General features: G+C 47.6%; 1 protein-coding gene across 4 annotated transcripts in view; it reads left to right on the top strand.

Annotated features, from left to right (window-relative positions):
* The window catches only part of sh2b2 (SH2B adaptor protein 2), a 249364-nt gene extending 234713 nt beyond the window's left edge, over nt 1-14651 (top strand). For 3 of the 4 annotated variants that reach the window (XM_085964144.1, XM_085964142.1, XM_085964143.1), the window contains one exon: nt 13245-14651. In XM_085964144.1, the coding sequence (XP_085820270.1) occupies nt 13245-13555 (311 nt within the window). In that variant the 3' untranslated portion in view covers nt 13556-14651. The remainder of the gene's footprint in view (nt 1-13244) is intronic. The other variant, XR_015073195.1, reaches the window with a different exon arrangement.
* Nucleotides 14652-20991: the final 6340 nt, after the last annotated feature.

Here is a 20991-nt window from a genome sequence, read left to right as displayed (position 1 = left end):
GTCACCTCATCATGTAAATCAGTGGCCATGATTCAGGATGCTGCCGTGATACTTCCACAGTGTGCCACAGCCCACGGTACCCGGCATTATTTGAAGGAGGAGAAACACTGGGTGGATGGCTCTCAGGAGAAGGGGACTATCGTCTGCATCCAAGGCTGTCGACCTCACTGAGAAACATTCCAAGAGCAAAGGACAGCCTCAGTCTGGACACCTCAGCATTGGTTTGTTTTTCCCTCAGCCTGCAGCTTAGGCACATTGAAAAAGTGTGTGCCAAAGGATAATAGCTGTGTATGCTGTTTGAAATGGTACCTCGCAGAGAGGAATAGGTGTGTGCCATGCTTGATGGGCCCCACTGGAAATGTGTACAAAAATGAGGAGCAAGCTTATCATTGTTCTTACTCTTGATAACAGCAAACTTTTTCCAACATTCACAGCCAGGTATGGATGGCGACCTCCCTCTGTGCGACTAGCATCTGGTCTTTTACTAGAGGATGTCCCTTCAGCTCCAACCAGGGCCACTCTTCTTAGTTACACCTCCTGCAGCAGGACCTCCAACTCCACAGTATCGATATCCGCCTGTTTTCGCTGTTCCATCGTGAAAACTTAGCCACTTTTCTGCCAGTCACAATACTTCCTCTTTAATGGTGAGATGTAATCCTTTAAGAGCTGCTACCCCGCCAGATTTGGCATTCCCTAGTCAAGTGTGGACCAGACTGAGACGTCTACGCAAGAGTCTCATGAACCAGTAGCTTATTGAAATTGGGTGGAGGTACGTTGGTGACAGGATTGGAAGTGGCCCCGCCCCCTGAGTGACCATCAGAGTGGCCCCGCCCCCTGAATGACCACAGAGTGCCCCGCCCCCGAGTGACCATCAGAGTGGCCCCGCCCCCCGAGTGACCAGAGTGGCCCCGCCCCCCGAATGACCACCAGAGTGGCCCCACTCCGAGTGACCACCACAGAGTGGCCCCGTGCCCTGAGTGACCATCAGAGTGGCCCCACCCGAGTGACCACACAGAGTGGCCCCGCTCCCTGAGTGACCACAGAGTGGCCCCGCAACCTGAGTGACCACCAGAGAGGCCCCGCCCCCAGTGACCACAGAGTGGCCCCGCCCCGAGTGACCATCACAGTGGCCCCGCCCCGAGTGACCATCAGAGTGGCCCCGCCCCGAGTGACCACAGAGTGGCCCCGCCCCCTGAGTGACCATTACACAGTGGCCCTGCCCCGAGTGACCATCACAGAGTGACCCCACCCCCTGAGTGACCACCACAGTGGCCCCGCCGCCTGAGTGACCACCAGAGTGGCCCCGCCCCCGAGTGACCAGAGTGGCCCCCCCCTGAGTGACCACCAGAGTGGTCCCACCCCGAGTGACCACCAGAGTGGCCCCGCCCCCTGAGTGACCATCACAGAGTGGCCCCGCCCCCTGAGTGACCATCAGAGTGGCTCCGCCCCCTGAGTGACCATCAGAGTGGCTCCGTCCCCTGAGTGACCATCAGAGTGGCTCCGTCCCCTGAGTGACCATCAGAGTGGCTCCGTCCCCTGAGTGACCATCAGAGTGGCTCCGTCCCCTGAGTGACCATCAGAGTGGCTCCGTCCCCTGAGTGACCACCACAGCTGTACTTGTGCGATGGACCAGCTCAGGCCCAGTTTTGCTGAACTGTTGTTTCAGCCTCTTTTACAGCAGAAACTGTTAGTGTCGACGCACCAACAGACCATCTAACTCAATCATGATTGGAAAGACCATTTGCCATTGTCACTAAAGACGTCATTGGCTGTAATTACATTAAGATGGTGTTAGAAATGCGAGATGTAATTTTTGTGGCTAACATTTCTTTAAAATTAATTTTCCTCTGCCTGCATTTATTTTCATGCAACATTCCCACACCTCTGCTGCTTTCAAACCAGCCTCTAGAAGGTGGGGCAATAGGTATTAAGTTCCCAGTTCTTCTGATTTTCCCCTTCTTTAACTCCAGTGTATTCCCTAGAGGAATCTTCATGATCTGGATTGGTAATGGGAATTCTCTTTGAAAGCCGGTGAAGAAGTTTGTGCTGTTAAAGGGCATGAGCACAAAGCAAAGGGTGGATGAAAGTTTTGATGACATTTTAGAAGCAAGCATCAGATTCTAGGAATGATCTGGAAAATCAAGTGTAAAGTATTTGGTGTGAAGCTGGAGCAGGGAGAGATTCTCCCAGCAATACAACAGGGAGAGATTCTCCCAGCAATACAACGGGGGGAGATTCTCCCAGTAATACAACAGGGAGAGATTCTCCCAGCAATACAACAGGGAGAGATTCTCCCAGCAATACAACGGGGGGAGATTCTCCCAGTAATACAACGGGGAGAGATTCTCCCAGCAATACAACAGGGAGAGATTCTCCTGGCAATACAACGGGGAGAGATTCTCCCAGTAATACAACAGGGAGAGATTCTCCCAGCAATACAACAGGGAGAGATTCTCCTGGCAATACAACGGGGAGAGATTCTCCCAGTAATACAACAGGGAGAGATTCTCCCAGCAATACAACAGGGAGAGATTCTCCCAGCAATACAACGGGGAGAGATTCTCCCAGCAATACAACGGGGAGAGATTCTCCCAGCAATACAACAGGGAGAGATTCTCCTGGCAATACAACGGGGAGAGATTCTCCCAGTAATACAACAGGGAGAGATTCTCCCAGCAATACAACAGGGAGAGATTCTCCTGGCAATACAACGGGGAGAGATTCTCCCAGTAATACAACAGGGAGAGATTCTCCCAGCAATACAACAGGGAGAGATTCTCCCAGCAATACAACGGGGAGAGATTCTCCCAGCAATACAACGGGGAGAGGGCTAGCACAGGGTAATTGAGATCACTGAAGGATGCAAACTGAGATTCAACTAAAGATTGTTGACCTATTAAATGATTCGTTCCTGCAAGTTTTCGCTACCGAAGTCTCGTCTGCCCTGTCAGGTGGGTGTGAAAGAACCCATGCCACAATTCGGGTTCTCCCGGAGTCCTGGCCAACATTATTCCCTTAACCAGCACCACCAACACAGATCATCTGGTTATTTATCTTATGGCTGTTTGTGGGCTCTTACTGTGCAAGCCGCCCCTTTGCGTGTTTTTTATATCTTGTCAAGGGTGGGAGGGGCAGGGGCTGCGGGAGGGTAGGGGTAGCAGGAAGGGCAGGCGAGGGGCAGCAGCAGTGGTGGGGAGGGGCAGGGGTCGGAGAGGGGCAGGGGTAGCAGGAAGGGCAGGCGAGGGGCAGCAGTAGTGGCGGGGAGGGGCAGGGGTCGGAGAGGGGCAGGGGTCAGAGAAGGGCAGGGGTCAGAGAAGGGCAGGGGTCAGAGAAGGGCAGGGGTCAGAGAGGGGCAGCGGGAGGGGCAGGGGTAGCAGGAAGGGCAGGCGAGGGGCAGCAGTAGTGGCGGGGAGGGGCAGGGGTCGGAGAGGGGCAGGGGGAGGGGCAGGGGTCGGGGAGGGGCAGGGGTCGGGGAGGGGCAGTGGGAGGGGCAGGGGTCGGAGAGGGGCAGTGGGAGGGGCAGGGGTCGGAGAGGAGCAGCAGTAGTGACGGGGAGGGGCAGGGGTCGGAGAGGGGCAGTGGGAGCTCTTCTTGGATCAGGCCCCTTCATTATAAACGTAAAAAAGAAAGCAAAGGGGAAACAATGTTATCCTTCAAAATTGCTGACAGTTCTGCCTCAGTTGCCCCTCAACCTGCCGTCAGCACCTGATCCTGGCAGACTGGGGCCCCTTGCAATTTAAACAGCAGATTCCCTCTTTAATCTGTTGTCATACAGAAAGCAGAAAATCCAAAACTGGGGCACTGTAACCACTTTTTAAAATCTTTGGCCGGCACATTTACAGTGCAATAAAGTACCGGAGAAAAATCCCTCCCTCAATCCCCCCACCCCATGTATATGTATACCCTCGCATTTCCAGTGTCATCCTTGTAAATCTTCTCTGCACCCTCTCCAGTATCTCTGTATCCTTTCTATAATATGGCGACCAGAACTGTATGCAGTACTCCAAGTGTGGTCTAACCAAGGTTCGATACAGGTTTAGCATAACTTCCTTACTTTTCAATTCTATCCCTCTAGAAATAAACCCTGGTGCTTGGTTTGCATTTTTAATGGCCTTGTTAACCTGTGTCGCAACTTTTAGTGATTTGTGTATTTGTACTCCGAGATCCCTTTGTTCTTCTACCTCCTGCCCCGCCCCCCCCCGGACTCACACCCTCCAAGTGATAAGTGACCTCCCTATTCTTCCTACCAAAATGTAATACCTTACATTTATCTGTGTTGAACTTCATTTGCCAATTATTTGCCCATTCTGCAAGTTTATTAATGTCCTCCTGTAATTTGTTGCAGTCCTCCTCAGTATTGACTATCCCCCCCAATTTGGTATCATCTGCAAATTTTGAAATTATGTTTTTGATTCCAAAGTCTAAATCGTTAATGTAAATTGTGAACAGCAGTGGTCCCAGCACTGATCCTTGTGGAACACCACTACCCACCTCTGCCACTGTGAATAGCTACCCTTTACTCCCACTCTCTGCTTTCTGTCCTGAAGCCAGCCAGCAATCCATTCTGCTACTTGTCCCCTGACTCTGCATTCTCTGACCTTGTTCATCAGTCTATTATGGGGTACTTTATCGAAGGCCTTTTGAAAATCTAGATAAATTACATCTACTGCATTACCCTTGTCTACTCTCTGTTACCTCTTCAAAAAATTCAATGAGGTTGGTCAAGCAAGATTTTCCCTTTTGAAATCATGTTGACTATTCATTATTATACTTTTAGTTTCCAGATGTTCTTCTATTCTCTCCTTTAGTAGGGATTCCATTATTTTTCCTACCACTGATGTTAAGCTGACTGGTCTATAATTCCCTGGACATGTTCTATCCTCCTTCTTAAATAAGAACAAGAAATAGGAGCAGGAGTCGGTCATTTGGCCCCTCGAGCCTGCTCCGCCATTCAATAAGATCATGGCTGATCTGATCTTGGCCTCAACTCCACTTCCCTGCCCGCTCCTCATAACCCTTGACTCCCTTATCGTTCAAAAATCTGTCTATCTCCACCTTAAATATATTCAATGACCCAGCCTCCACAGCTCTCTGGGGCAGAGAATTTCAAAGATTCACAACCCGCTGAGAAAAAATTTCTCCTCCTCTGTCTTAAGTGGGCGACCCCTTATTTTTAAACAGTGACCCCCTAGTTCTAGATTCTCCCACAAGAGGAAACATCCTCTCCACATCCACCCTGTCCAGACCCCTCAGGATCTTATATGTTTCAATCAAGTCACCTCTTACTCTTCTAAACTCCAGCGGATACAAGCCTAGCCTGTCCAACCTTTCCTCATAAGACAACCCACCCATTCCAGGTATTAGTCTAGTAAACCTTCTCTGAACTGCTTCCAACGCATTTACATCCTTCCTTAAATAAGGAGACCAATACTGTACACAGTACTCCAGATGTGGTCTCACCAATGCCCTGTATAACTGAAGCATAACCTCCCTACTTTTGTATTCAATTCCCCTTGCAATAAATGATAACATTCTATTAGCTTTCCTAATTACTTGCTGTACCTGCATACTAACCTTTTGTGATTCATGCATTAGGACACCCAGATCCCTCTGCATCTCAGAGCTCTGCAATCTTTCACCATTTAGATAATCTGCTTTTTTATTCTTCCTGCCAAAATGGACAATTTCACATTTTCCCACATTATACTCCATTCGCCAGATCTTTGCCCACTCACTTAACCTATCTGTATCCCTTTGTAGCCTCCTTATGTCCTCTTCACAATTTACTTTCCTACCTATCTTTGTGTCATCAGCAAATTTAGCAACCATACCTTCGGTCCCTTCATCCAAGTCATTTATATAAATTGTAACAAGTTGAGGCCCCAGCACTGATCCCTGTGGCACACCATTCGTTACATCTTGCCAACCAGAAAATTACCCATTTATGCCTACTCTCTGTTTCCTGTTAGCTAGCCAATCTCCTATCCATGCCAATATGTTAGCCCCTACACCATGAGCTTTTATTTTCCGCAATAACCTTTGATGTGGCACCTTATCAAATGCCTTCTGGAAATCTAAGTACAGTACATCCACCGGTTCCCCTTTATCCACAGCACATGTTACTTCCTCAAAGAACTCCAATAAATTGGTTAAACATGATTTCCCTTTCACAAAACCATGTTGACTCTGCCTGATTACCGTGAACTTTTCTAAGTGTCCTGTTATAACGTCTTTAATAATAGCTTCTAACATCTTCCCTATGACAGATGTTAAGCTAACTGGCCTGCAGTTTCCTGCTTTCTGTCTCCCTCCCTTTTTGAATAAAGGAGTTACATTCGCTATTTTCCAATCTAATGGAACCTTCCCCGAATCTAGGGAATTTTGGAAAATTAAAACCAACGCATCAACTATCTCACTAGCCACTTCTTTTAAGACCCTAGGATGAAGTCCATCAGGACCCGGGGACATGTCAGTCCGCAGCTCCAACAATTTGCTCAGTACCACTTCCCTGGTGATTGTAATTTTCTTGAGTTACTCCCTCCCTTCCATTTCCTGATTTACAGCTATTTCTGGGATGTTACTTGTATCCGCTATAGTGAAGACCGATGCAAAATACCTGTTCAATTCAACCGCCATCTCCTTATTTTCTATTATTAATTCCCCAGACTCACTTTTTATCAGACCAACGCTCACTTTGTTAACTCTTCTTTTTTAAATATCTATAGAAACTCTTACTATCTTTTTATATTTCTAGCTAGCTTTCTCTCGTACTCTAATTTTTCTCTCCTTATTAATCCTTTAGTCATTCTTTGCTATTTTTTATATTCTGTCCAATTTTCTGACCTGCCACCCATCTTTGCACAATTATATGCTTTTTCTTTAAGTTTAATACTATCTTTAACTTTTTTAGTTAACCACGGATGGTGGGTCCTCTCCTTGGAATTTTTCTCTCGTTGGAATGTATATACTCTGTGTATTCTGAAATATCCCCTTAAATGTCTGCCACTGCAACTCTATTGACTTATCCTTTAACATAATTTGCCAGTTCACTTTAGCTAGCTCTGCTTTCATGCCCTCATAATTGCCTTATTTAAGTTTAAAATACTAGTCTTGGACCCACTCCTCTCCCTCAAACTGAATGTAAAATTCAATCATATTATGATCGCTGCTACCTAGGGCGCCTTCACTAGGAGGTCATTAATGAATCCTATCTCGTTGCACAATACCAGGTCTAGTTGGCTCCAGAACGTGCTGTTCTAAGAAACTATCCCAAAAACATTCCATGAACTCCTCATCTAGGCTACCTTTGCCCATCTGATTTTTCCAGTCTATATGTAGATTAAAATCCCCCATGATTATTGCCGTACCTTTCTGACAAGCTCCCATTATTTCTTCCTTTATACTCCATCCTACCATGTGGTTACTGTTAGGGGGCCTGTACACCACTCCCACAAGTGACTTCTTGCCTTTATCAGTTCTCATCTCTACCCAAACCGCTTCTACATCCTGAACTTAGGTCATCCCTCTCTATTGTGCTAATATCATCATTAATTAACAGAGCAACCCCTCCACCTTTTCCTAGCTTCCTGTCCTTCCTAAATGTCATGTACCCTTCAATATTCAGGTCCCAATCTAGGTCATCCTGCAGCCATGTTTCTGTAATGACTATCAGATCGTACTTATTTATTTCTATTTGTGCTATCAGTTTATCTGTTGTGTTTCAAATGCTACGTGCATTCAGACGCAGAGCCTTTAAGTTTGTCCTTTTATTATTTTTGTAACTTCTAGCCTTATCTGTTGATTTACTCTTAGATTTGTACTCTCTATCCCTTCCTGTCACAGTCAGTTTATAATTTCCCATATTAATACCTTTCTCTATTGCCTTGTCTCTACTCTTTGATTTACCACATCTTCCCAAATTTGATCCCTTGCCCCCACTATTTAGTTTAAAGCCCTCTCTACTGCCCTAGTTATACGACTCGCCAGAACACTGGTCCCAGCACGGTTCAGGTGAAGACCGCCCCAATGATACAGATCCCACTTTCCCCAGTACAGGTGCCAGTGCCCCTGGAATTGAAACCCATTTCTCCCACACCAGTCTTTGAGCCACGCATTCATCTCTCTAATTTTATTTACCCTATGCCAATTTGCTTCTGGCTCAGGTAATAATCAGTCATAGAGTCATAGAGTTTTACAGCGCAGAAAGAGGCCCTTCGGCCCATCGTGTCTGCGCCGTCCATCAATCCCTGTCCAGTCTAATCCCATTTTCCAGCATTTGGTCCATAGCCTTGTATGCAATGGCATTTCAAGTGCCCATCCAAATGCTTCTTGAATGTTGTGAGGGTTCCTGCCTCTACCACCCTTTCAGGCAGTGAGTTCCAGCTTCCAACCACCCTCTGGGTGAAAAAGTTCCTCCTCAAATCCCCTCTAAATCTCCTGCCCTTTACCCTGAATCTATGCCCCCTTGTTATTGACCCCCCTACTAAGGGGAAAAGTTCCTCTTTATCTACCCTATCTATGCCCCTCATCATTTTGTACACCTCAATCAGGTCCCCCCTCAGCCTCCTTTGCTCCAAGGAAAACAACCCCAGCCTGTTTAGTCTTTCTTCATAGCTGAGGCGCTCCATCCCAGGTAACATCCTGGTGAATCTTCTCTGCACCCTCTCCAAAGCAATCACATCCTTCTGCACACAGTACTCCAGCTGTGGCCTCACCAGCATTTTGTACAGCTCCATCATAACCTCCCTGCTCTTATATTCTATGCCTCTGCTAATGAAGGCAAGTATCCCATATGCCTTTTTAACCACCTTATCTACCTGTTCCGCTGCCTTCAGGGATCTATGTACATGTACACCAAGGTCCCTCTGACCCTCTGTACTTCCTAGGGTCCTACCACTCATTGTGTATTCCCTTGCCTTATTTGTCCGTCCAAAATGCATCACCTCGCACTTTTCAGGGTTAAATTCCATTTGCCACTTTTCCGCCCATCTGACCAACCCGTTAATATCGTCCTGTAGCCTGAGGCTTTCCTCCTCGCAATTTACCACCCCACCAATTTTCGTGTCATCCGCGAACTTACTGAGCATACCCTTTACATTCTCATCCAAATCATTAATGTAGATCACAAACAGCAAGGGACCCAGCACCGATCCCTGAGGTACCCCACTGGACACAGGCTTCCAGTCACAAAAGCAACCTTCGACCATCACCCTCTGCCTCCTGCCACTCAGCCAGTTTAGGATTCAATGCGCCAAGGCCCCCTGGATCCCATGGGCTCTTACCTTCTTGACCAGTCTCCTATGCGGGACTTTGTCAAAAGCTTTACTGAAGTCCATGTAAACCACATCCACAGCATTTCCCTCATCCACACACCTAGTCACCCCCTCGAGAAATTCAATCAGATTGGTCAGACATGATTTACCCTTGACAAAGCCATGCTGACTATCCCCGATTAATCCTTGCCTCTCCAAGTGGAGACTAATTTTGTCCCTCAGAATTTTTTCCAATAATTTCCCTACCACAGATGTTAGGCTCACTGGCCTGTAATTCCCTGGTTTATCCCTGCTACCCTTCTTGAATAATGGTACTACGTTAGCTGTTCTCCAGTCCTCTGGTACATCCCCTGTGGCCAGAGAGGTTCTGAAAATTTGTGTCAGAGCCCCTGCAATCTCCTCCTTTGCCTCACACAACAGCCTGGGATACATTATTACCCTTGAGGTCCTGCTTTTTAATTTAGCCCCTAGCTGCTCATACTCTCTCAGCAGAATCTCTTTCCTAGTTCTACCTATGTCGTTGGTACCTATGTGGACCATGACCACTGGCTCCTCCCCCTCCCACTGCAAGTTCCTCTCCAGCCCAGAGCAGATGTCCTGAACCCTGGCACCGGGCAGGCAACACATCCATCTGGACTCTCGCTCTTAGCCGCAGAGAACTGTATCCCCCTGACTATGCTGTCCCCTATTACCGCTACATTCCTATTAACTCCCTCCACTTAAATGGCTTCCTGTACCTCGGTGCCATGGTCAGTTTACTCATCCACCTTGCAGCCACCGCTTTCATCCATACAGGCCGCAAGAACCTCAAACCTGTTGGACAATTGCAAAGGCTGAGGCTCCTCCACCTCCTGGTCCCCATACCTGCCTCACTCGCAGTCACATCCTCCTGTCCCTGACCACTGAACACATCAGAAGACCCGATCCTAAGGGGTGTGACTGCCTCCTGGAATAAAGTGTCCAGGTAACATTCCCCCTCCCTGATGCATCGCAGAGTCCGCAGCTCGGCCTCCAGCTCATCAACTCTGAGCCGAAGCTCCTCAAGCCACAGACACTTACCGCAGACGTTTTCATCCTGGATCACACTGACATCCAGGAGCTCCCACATACTGCAGTCGCAACACATCACCTGCCCTGCCATCTTTATTGTGTTTTAAATGTATTTATTTTTATTAATTAATAAATCCTACTACACCCAATAAGATTTATTACTGCTAGTAAACTTTACTAATACTAATTAAACTTTACAATTACTAATACATTTCCTGGGCTTTAAAAGATAAGGGAAGTGAGCAAAATACTCACCAGCCAATCACTTACCCTTTTCCCTGTGATGTCACCTTTTATTTTTCTCCGAATGCAGTTGGGGGTGTCACAGAGCCCAACTCCCGCTGGTTCTCTGTCTCCTCTCATGCAGCTTTTTAACTCCTGCTCTCCTGGAGGCTGACAAAGATAGAAAAAGAAGAAAGGAGCACCTCCCTCCCTCCCTCCCTCCCTCCCTCCCTCCCGAACTCCCCGAACTCCCCGAACTCCCTCACTCCCTCACTCACCAAACCCACAGGTTTACACTCTTTTCCAAGCTGCACTCTAGCCTCTCTTATTTATACTACTAAGATTTAAATAAGTGAGCTCGCTGGCAGTTACAGAACCAGATTAGACCAGTTAATTAATTAACTATTCTCACCTGCTCTCCAGCACAGAGCTTGCTTCACCCTGCCCAAGCCTGGAAGAAACTTGACACCAAGAGTAGATATTGAAACAGTGAATTTAAGCTAAATACTAATTGCAAGCACACAAGGCTAGATTTTATAAAGAGATTAACCCTTAAGATCCACTACCTTACTCACCAAACTCGCAGGTTTACACTCTTTTCCAAGCTGCACTCCGTGGTATTACTTGTGGTATTGTCCTGTCCATCCCTTAATGGCCCAATTCCCAGCCCAACCTTCCTTTTTTTTTTATTACAAAAGCAAAATATTGCAGAAGCTGGAAATCTGAAATAAAAACAGGAAATGCTGTAAATACTCAGCGGGTCAGGCAGCATCTGTGGAGAGAGAAAGAGTTAATATTTCAGGTCGCTGACCCTTCGTCAGTCATCGTTAACTCTGTTGGTGTCATCTGCAAACTCCAAGATGAAGATACTGATGACCTCTCCCAGGTCGTTGATGAAGATGTTGAAGAGTGCCAGTCACAATACCCGAGCCCTGCGGGATGCCACTCCTCTGCCCAGAATGCTACATAGTTACACGCATTCTCTATTTCCGAATACCCAGCCACATGTCCATCCAGCTCTGCACCCTCCCACCAATACTGAACCTGCTCATTCTCTCAACCAATTTTCCACAGGACACCTTATCAAAAGCTTTAACAAAATCAAAGTAAACCACATTTGCATTGTTGTCTCTACCTATGTTTTCCATTATGTTTTCAAAAGGTTATATTCAGTTGATCGGGCTTGACTTCCCTTTTGTAAGACCACATTGGCTCTTACCAATTAGTTTATAATTAGTTAAACATTCTACCATCCTCCTAAAACTTGCCTTCCCAGAGTTTATTGCTACTGTTGCTATTTAAAGTAATTGGTAAAAGGATTGGTGGGGAGTTGAGAACTTTTTTCACCCAGAGGGTGGTGGGGGTCTGGAACTCACTGCCTGAAAGGGTGGTAGTGGCAAAAAATCTCATTGCATTTAAAAATTACTTGGATAGGCGCTTGAAATGCCATAACCTACAAGGCTACAGACCAGGAGCTGGAAAGTGGGATTAGGCTGGATAGCTCTTTTTCGGCCGGCACAGACACGATGGGCCGAATGGTCTCCTGTGGCAGAAATTTCTATGATTCTATGATTTTCTTTCCCTTTTCTTACTCTTCAATCAATGTTCCCCAGTTGGTCCCCACCTCAAGTCCTGCCAGAATGTCCTCATTCTTGGTCAACATTTGGCCAAGTAGAGCATCATTGTCAGGTTCCTCGATGACATGCAGCAGCTCCTTATCTCATCCAGGAATTACTGACTTGTTTCACTCCTAACACTAGCCAAACTCTTTTCAGTATCCATCTCCACCACGTGTGTGCTCCTGGCCCAGGTCCAAATCCGCACCTGGAGTCATTATGATAATGAGGTGCAAATAGCCACTCCCATTTGTATCAGCCCAATATCCATTACCAATCATTTGGGCGTGAAATGCAACCACGTCAGAAGATTTAGGCTATCGTCTCCGGTCATTGCAGCACAACTTTGAACAGTAGAAACAGAGTACGGAGCTGTATTGCCAAATCGTAGCATCAGATATTGTCATCCTAAAGCTATGCAGTCCCCTGGTCGGTCCCCTGGTCAGGTCTGCGTTCAGTGCAAGTCATCAACGCAGGAAGCAAACATCCAAAGTCTAGAAGCAGTGCAGAGAAGTGTCAGAAGACAGGATTCTGAGGCAAGATGAAAAAGAATCAGACTCTTCAGCTTGGAGAACTGATTGAGGGGCAGGGGGACCTTGTAGAGGTGTACAAAGTGTGAAATGGAATAGAAAATGCTAATCTGGAGCACCATTTCAAATGATATCATGATTGCAGGTCAAGGGGACATAGCTACAAAGTGGTAAAGACAAGTGAAGGATCAATATCAGGAAGGATTTCTTCACAAAGAGTGATCAATACCCGTAGTGATCTTCCAGGGTAGGATAATAGGGGGGAACCCTGGAATCATTCGAGAGGCAGTTAGGTACAATGATAGATTTTGATGGAGATGAGCTGGATGAGTGAATGGCCTTCCTCATCTGTACTTTGTGATCTTTACAAAGAGAGGGATAGAGATAGTTAAAATAGAATTTCACGACAGGTGACAGATAATTTGAAAGCTTTTGGAGGGGCTTGAAAAGCATCTTTTTTCATCCTACAATCTATTGGTATCCGTGTTTTATACGCTCTGGGCATTCTTTATGCAAGAAATGTATCTTTCAACAAATGTTATTATCCCTTACAGAGATGAACACTTCACACAATGCCACACCTCCAGCTGTCCCTACACAACCCAACTGCAGAAGTGATAGCCATCAATCACAGCACTACTTTGCCAACTCTGTAGGTGGCAGCCTTCAATCTGCTGCCCAAGTTGAAAGGACATCACCCACTATCCATCCGGCACCCCACAGATCAGAGGCCGCCATCGCCGTTCGTAACAATAACTCCGAGCGTCTACTGCAACCTTCAGCTGCGACCTCAGAGGACTACCATGACAACGATGGAGCAAGGAATCGAACGCGAGCTGTGGAAAATCAATACTCTTTCTACTAACACAAGGAACCGCAATGAAGCAAAGCTGGGAGAATGTTGATATTTAAGTACAAGGTGTGTCTGCTCAACAAAAAGGGAGCAAGTTACGCGTCACGGTAGAGACAGTATCCCTGTCATTTCACTACTAGTGATGAAAGTGAAAACTATTACACACAGACTGAGTGTTTAATGTGAATTATAGCGTGTTTGATGCCACATCTGGTTCAGGGCCAAGTGGCAAAGACACACTTTCCTGATTAAATGTGTTCTTTCTATATATTTGTATCTGCACTTTTCACTGTAAAGAGTTTCAATGGACTGTGTACAGACAATGAGTGAGGCTGAAGTGTTTTACTCAATATCTTGTCTGTAGTGTTGATGTTTTTAGTGAGCCTGCTGGTGATATGACCAGATAAAGACTTAGTTTGTATGACATTCCTTCGTCCCGTTAACTTTAGTGGTGGTGCTGACTGACTTTAAAGTGAGCAGTCATATCTAGGCCTATTTGTGATTTGAGCTGTTGGATGATGCTACTGAGATCAGATGAGTGATTAACCTGTTTAAATGTGAAGGAGGATTTCAGTATCAATCAAAATCCATATACCACAGTGTCTCAGCAGCTCCAGCATTTGGAGTTCTCTGCTTCCAACCAGAGGGTACTGAGGTCCACGCAGCCCCTCATTCAGCACCGCACTTGGTATGCACGCCAGGATGTTTGATGGTCAGCGCCTTCTATCTCAGTGGAGGAGGAAACCAATGCTGCCACTGTCTAGATCATCGCGCTCAATGAGGGAGAGACATTGGCAATAGTTGCGAAGAGTTGGACAATCCAGCGTAGGATTCTGGACTTCCAGCAGGAGAGCTGGGCGTTGCGTGAAAGTGAAAGAGCAATCGGGAGAGAAAAGTGAGCTCAAAAAAAGAGAAACTTTGGAGACTGTTCACTGCAAGTATCATAAATTAAGAAATATTTCATAATTGTGTCCATTTGTACTTTATAATACTGATGTACGATTTTGAAAATTTTATGAAAAATAATGAATCAAGATTTTTACAGTGTCAAAGGTTCCATAACCATTTGTAACCCCTACAAATAAACTAGTACAGTCTGTGTTGAGTAGTCAGTAGTTAGAACATGATTAGTATTGTACAAAAGAGTTTCTTTTTTATTTTGTCTTTCTTAATATTAACAAGCAATGTTAATAACTGTGTCCAGAAAGTAACAACGAGATCCTGTAAATGACCCGGATAACGAGGAGAGATCTGGGCCTGGAGTTTCCGCAAGGTTGTGCTTATTTTTAGCGCCATTCGCCCAAAACTGGCCAGAAGATCGAGCAATCTCAAGCGCAAGTTACGTTCAGCGAAACTTTAATTCCCGCAATCTCGTGCGCTGGTTTAAGAACGCTGAATGGATTAATGACGCTAAAATATCACCTACAATAATCTGATGCAAAGACAGGTGGGGATTTGAACCCCTCATAGCGTTTCCTGGGACTACATCAATTGGTGTCTTTGAAATCAGTTCCAGCAGCTCTCAGTGTACAGCACAGTGCACTCTATCTGATTGAGAACAGGTATTTCTGGCTGTGTTAGCACCAGGCTCCTGTATATAGACAATTCACCAGAAAGTATCTTGTGAGTCACCTGCAATTAACTTATTATTCCATAAAAGGAAGCCTGCAGAAAATCCAGCTCAGAATCTGTCAGTGGGAACGCACAGTACAGTAAATGCACTGCAATACGTAGTTCTAACAAAAGATCTAAAACTTGTCAGAACTTCAGATCGTGGATGATGTGTTTTGAAGTAAACTTCCTCCAACTCCAATCTGCCAAAAGTCCAAGGGGGAAAAATTCAGTATCGCCCCGTTTGAAGGGCGCGATTATCGGCCGTGCGCAAAGTTTAGCGCCTGGCGCTAATTATCGCCTCCGATGGCAAACTTGGCTTCTATCGCCCCTGGAGGTGATTGGAGCGCTAAATCAGGCGCTACACACCTCTCTTAAGGCACTAAGGCCGAGGAGCGAGGCGCTACCTCAGAGCGCGGGCGCAGCGCAGGTGATGTCAGTTAGCGATTGAACACAGACACCCTGGCGGCGGACAGTTCTTAAAGGGGAGGGTCGATCTTGCTCTGCAGCCACAACCTGCTCATTGGAGCCTTGAATCTCGGCCTGGAGAGACCTGTGGCTAAATCTTGCAGCCAAGGACTATGGAGAGGGCCAGGGAGCGAGCACAGCGCTTCTGCGAGCGGGCCTTGGAGGCGCTGGTTGGCGCGGTGGAGCGCAGAAGATCAATACTGTACCCAGAGAGTGGCAGGAGGCCTTTGCCAAGCGAGTACAGGAAAGTGTGGAGGGAGGTGGCTCAGAGAGTCTCCTCAAGCAGCATGGTGCCGAGGACCCATATCCAATGTAGGAAAAAGTTCAACGACCTCACTCGGGTCATCAGGGTGAGTGGCTTTTTTTCAATCCCTCTCCATCCCAACATCTCAACCTCACTATGGCCAGAGGGTCTTAAAACCCCAATGCCCAACACTCGTCCAACACCTATGGCCCTCTCATGAAACACACACGCACATTCCACACTTTGCATACAGTAAGGGCTATTCACCTATGGGAGGCACATCAGGCAAGACCATGGCTGCATACAGTAAGGGCTATTCAATTATGGGAGGCACATCAGGCAAGACCATGGCTGCATACAGTAAGGGCTATTCACCTATGGGAGGCACATCAGGCAAGACCATGGCTGCATACAGTAAGGGCTATTCAATTATGGGAGGTCCATAAGGCAAGACCATGGCTGTATATTTACTCAGACGCCGTCCTTTTTCTTGCAGGCCAATCTATCTCATAATAGGAGACAGCAGCAACGGATGGGTGGAGGGCGGCCTCAGCTGCAACCCTTCAGCGATCTTCAGGACATGTCCACAGGATTGTGGCAAGCCAGGTGATCGGTCCCGTCGCCACTGGAGAGGCCGACCCCGTTTTGTCCTCTCTCCTTCCACTTGTCCCTCACAACACCAGCCTTTGACACTTTCAATCCAACTTACTAAATCGCTGCACTCATTCCTCCCTTACTGCCACCCTGTCCTCACGCTAAAGCCACTCTTGATACACCAGCTGAGGAGACGGGCCCTGAAGCCGCCAGTGGGAGTGAAGCTGCAGGCGAGGAGGAAGATGAAGCCGGAGCATCAGCGTCGCCCTCTCCCGAGGAAGCCCATGCCCACACTGGGAAACATAGAAACATAGAAGTTAGGAGCAGGAGTAGGCCATTCGGCCCCTCGAGCCTGCTCCGCCATTCAATGAGATCATCCAAATTCAGTACCCTGTCCCTGCTTTCTCCCCATATCCCTTGATCCCTTTAGCATTAAGAAATATATCCAACTCCTTCTTGAATATATTTAATGAATTGGCCTCTACTGCCTTCTGTGGTAGAGAATTCCACAGGTTCACCACTCTCTGGGCGAAGAAATTCCTCCTCATTTCTGTCCTAAATGGCTTACCCCTTATCCTTAGACTGTGACTCCTGGTTCTGGACTCCCCGACCATCGGGCACATCCTTCCTGCATCGAGTCTGTCCAGTCCTGTCAGAATTTTATAAGTTTCAATGAGATCCCCTCTCATTCTTCTAAACTCCAGCGAGTAGAAGCCCAATCGACCCAATCTTTCCTCATACGTCATTCCTGCCATCCCAGGTATCAGCCTGGTGAATCTTCGCTGAACTCCTTCCATGGCAAGAACATCCTTCCTCAGATAAGGCGACCAAAACTGCACACAATACTCAAGATGTGGTCTCACCAAGGCCCTGTACAACTGCAGCAAGACATCCTTGTTCCTGTACTCAAACCCTCTCGCTACGAAGGCCAACATACCATTTGCCTTCTTAACCGCCTGCTGCACCTGCATGCTTACCTTCAGCGACTGGTGCACAAGGACACCCAGGTCTCGTTGCAGTTCCCCTTCTCCCAATCTATTGCCATTCAGATAATAATCTGCCTTCCTGTTTTTGCCACCAAAGTGGATAACCTCGCATTTATCCATGTTATATTGCATCTGCCACGCTTCTGCCCAATCACCCAACCTGTCCAAATCATCCTGGAGTTTCTCGGCATCCTACTCACAGCACACACGCCCACCCAGCTTTGTGTCATCTGCAAACTTGGAGATATTACATCTAGTTCCCTTGTCTAGATCATTAATATATATTGTGAATAGCTGGGGTCCAAGGACCGATCCCTGCGGTACCCCACTAGTCACTGCCTGCCACTCGGTAAAAGACCTGTTTATTCCAACTCTTTTCTTTCTGTCTGCCAACCAGTTCTCTATCCAAGTCAATACCTTGCCCCCAATCCCATGTGCCTTAACTTTACACGCTAATCTCTTATGCGGGACCTTATCGAAAGCCTTCTGAAAGTCCAAATACACCACATCCACTGGTTCTCCATTATCTATTTTACCAGTTACATCCTCAAAAAATTACAGTAGATTAGTCAAGCACGATTTACCTTTTGTAAATCCATGTTGACTTTGTCCGATCTTGTCACTGTTTTCCAAGTGCTCTGCTATTACATCTTTTATAATGGACTCTAGCATTTTCCCCACTACCGATGTCAGGCTTACCGGTCTGTAGAAACATAGAAGATAGGAGCAGGAGTAGGCCATTCGGCCTTTCGAGCCTGTTCCGCCATTCAATGAGATCATGGCTGATCATCCAAATTCAGTACCCTGTCCCTGCCTTCTCCCCATATCCCTTGATCCCTTTAGCCTTAAGAAATATATCCAACTCTTTCTTGAATATATTTAATGAACTGGCCTCCACCGCCCTCTGTGGCAGAGAATTCCACAGGTTCACCACTCTCTGGGTGAAGAAATTCCTCCTCATTTCAGTCCTAAATGGCTTACCCCTTATCCTTAGACTATGACCCCTGGTTCTGGACTCCCCGGCCATCATAAACATCCTTCTTGCATCTAGTCTGTCCAGGCCTGACAGAATTTTATAGGTTTCGATGAGATCCCCTCTCAATCTTCTAAACTCCAGTGAGTATAAGCCCAATCGACACAATCTCTCCTCATACGTCATTCCTGCCATCCCAGGTATCAGCCTGGTGAATCTTCGCTGCACTCCTTCCATGGCAAGAACGGCCTTCCTCAGGTAAGGCGACCAAAACTGCACACAATACTCAAGGTGCGGTCTCACCAAGGCCCTGTACAACTGTAGCAAGGCATCCTTGTTCCTGTACTTGAACCCTCTTGCTACGAAGGCCAACATACCATTTGCCTTCTTAACCGCCTGCTGCACCTGCATGCTTACCTTCAGCGACTGGTGCACAAGAACACCCAGGTCTCTTTGCACTTCCCCTTCTCCCAATCTATTGCCATTCAAATAATAATCTGCCTTCCTGTTTTTGCCACCAAAGTGGATAACCTCACATTTATCCACATTATAGTGCATTTGCCATGTTTCTGCCCAATCACCCAACCTGTCCCCGTTTTCTCTCTACCACCTTTTTTGAATAGTGGGGTAACATTAGCTACCCTCCAATCCATGGGTACTGTTCCAGATTCCATCGAATGTTGGAAGATGATCAACAATGCATCTACTATTTCTAGGGCCACTTCCTTAAGAACAAGCCTTCCCTGGAGGGGAGCAGTGGGGAATGGTCTGATGAGGGTGAAGCTCCAGGCCCCAGCAGGCTGCAGCAACACGATGGGGGTAGTGAAGCTCGGGGGCCTTCTCCCCGGAGGGAGAGTATGCCAGCGAGTCCTACTGCACTGGACGCAGAGGAGGAGCGGCTGACCGCTGAAATGAACACCCAGGCGGTGGACATGCACACTGAGCTAATGAGTGCAGTGGGAAGGGTGCCCGAATGCATTAAATCACTGGCGAGGAGTGTGGAGCACTTCGTTGTAGCACAGGCTGATGCCGTGTAAATGTTTAGTGCTGCAATTCAGTCACTGGCTGCCATGACCCCATCTCTGACTGCTCTCATGCAGACTCAGATTGAGGCCACGCGAGCACGGACTGCTGCCATCCTCGCTTGTTCGGACACACTTCCCCGGGGGCTCTCACCGCGCCGCAGCATGCCAGCAATCTGTGCTCCATCAGATTGCTCCAGATGCTGAAGTGCTGCCCCGTGGGAGTGCCAGTGTGTCGGTCGAGCAGGGAGTTGCTGTCCTCTCTCAAGATGACAGCATTCCTGCTGCCACCACTGTCACTTCTCCACTGCACTTGCCACCGCCTGTAGGACAGACTGCTGCTGCCGCCCATGCAGAGTTGGTGCAGTCTGCAGCCGGGCCCTCCAGTCCCAGAGCTGGTCGAGGCCGTCCTTCAAGGGCATCTGCAGTCTCAGGTGCTGACAAATCAGCAGCCTTCCGCCAGCCTTGCTGCAGCCACTGGGATCCCATTACGGAGGAGCAGTAGGGTGGGAAGGGGGGGGGGGCGGGGGGAAGTGCGCAAGGGAAGGAGACCACCCTCGAAGGGCAAAAAGTAGGTATGACAAAATGTTGGTCATTTTTTTATTAAAGGCCTTGGTTCGTGGTCAAACTTTTGTTTCGTGTTTTGGACATTATCTCCAGGTTGTGAGAACCAGTTATGTTACTGACTTTTTTTGTGTTTCTATTAGTTTTTCATGCAGAAATGAGACAGAGTTTGTGAAATAAATAAGTTTCTGTATTCAAAATGTACATGTTTGGTCTTTGCAATCATTGTTGCCTTGGCCGGCTTAGGCGTTGCGGGTTGGTTTCATTCATGTTGTTCTCAATGGCAGAAGCCATTTCCTCAGCAGGGGCCTAGAAGCGGCTTGCTATCAGCTGTTGACAGACGGCCCTTCCCGTTTATACATTGTGTGCCTCCCTCCTGCCTTGCTGCTGCTGATGATCATCATCCTCCTCCTCCTCATCTTCCTCCTCCTCCTCTGGTGGTGCTCCAAGGGCTGGTGGCATTGGCTGGGTCCTGAGGATTGCCAGGTTATGCAGCATGCAGCACACAACAACGAAGTGGGAGACTCGCTCCGGCGAGTACTGCAGGGCTCCTCCAGAATAGTCCAGACAGTGGAACCGTTGCTTGAGCACGCCGATTGTATGCTCAATGATGTTCCTGGTAGCTTGATGGCTCTCGTTGTACCGCAGCTCAGCAGGGGTGTTGGGGGTACGGAGCGGTGTCATCAGCCAGGTGCACAGTGGATATCCCTTGTCCCCGAGAAGCCAACCACCTGGGTGATGTGGTGCCTGAAAAAGTTCTGCCACAGTAGTCTGGCGCAGGATGTATGCATCGTGGCTGCTGCCAGGATAGCAGGCATTGACAGCGCGTATCAGCTGTCTATGGTCACAAACCAACTGCACGTTTAAGGAATGGAACCCCTTTCAGTTGCAGAAATCCTCTGCATTCTCTTGCGGAGCACGCAAAGCCACATGTGTGCAGTCAATGGTGCCCTGCACCATGGGGAAGCCTGCTATCCTCGCAAAGG

This window comes from Somniosus microcephalus, chromosome 22, assembly GCF_052327205.1.
Source record: "Somniosus microcephalus isolate GS21.2 chromosome 22, FLI_Smic_1.0, whole genome shotgun sequence".
Taxonomy (NCBI): Eukaryota; Metazoa; Chordata; class Chondrichthyes; order Squaliformes; family Somniosidae; genus Somniosus; species Somniosus microcephalus.
Note: the sequence above shows the minus strand (reverse complement) of the source record. Positions and strands in the feature narration are given on the sequence as shown.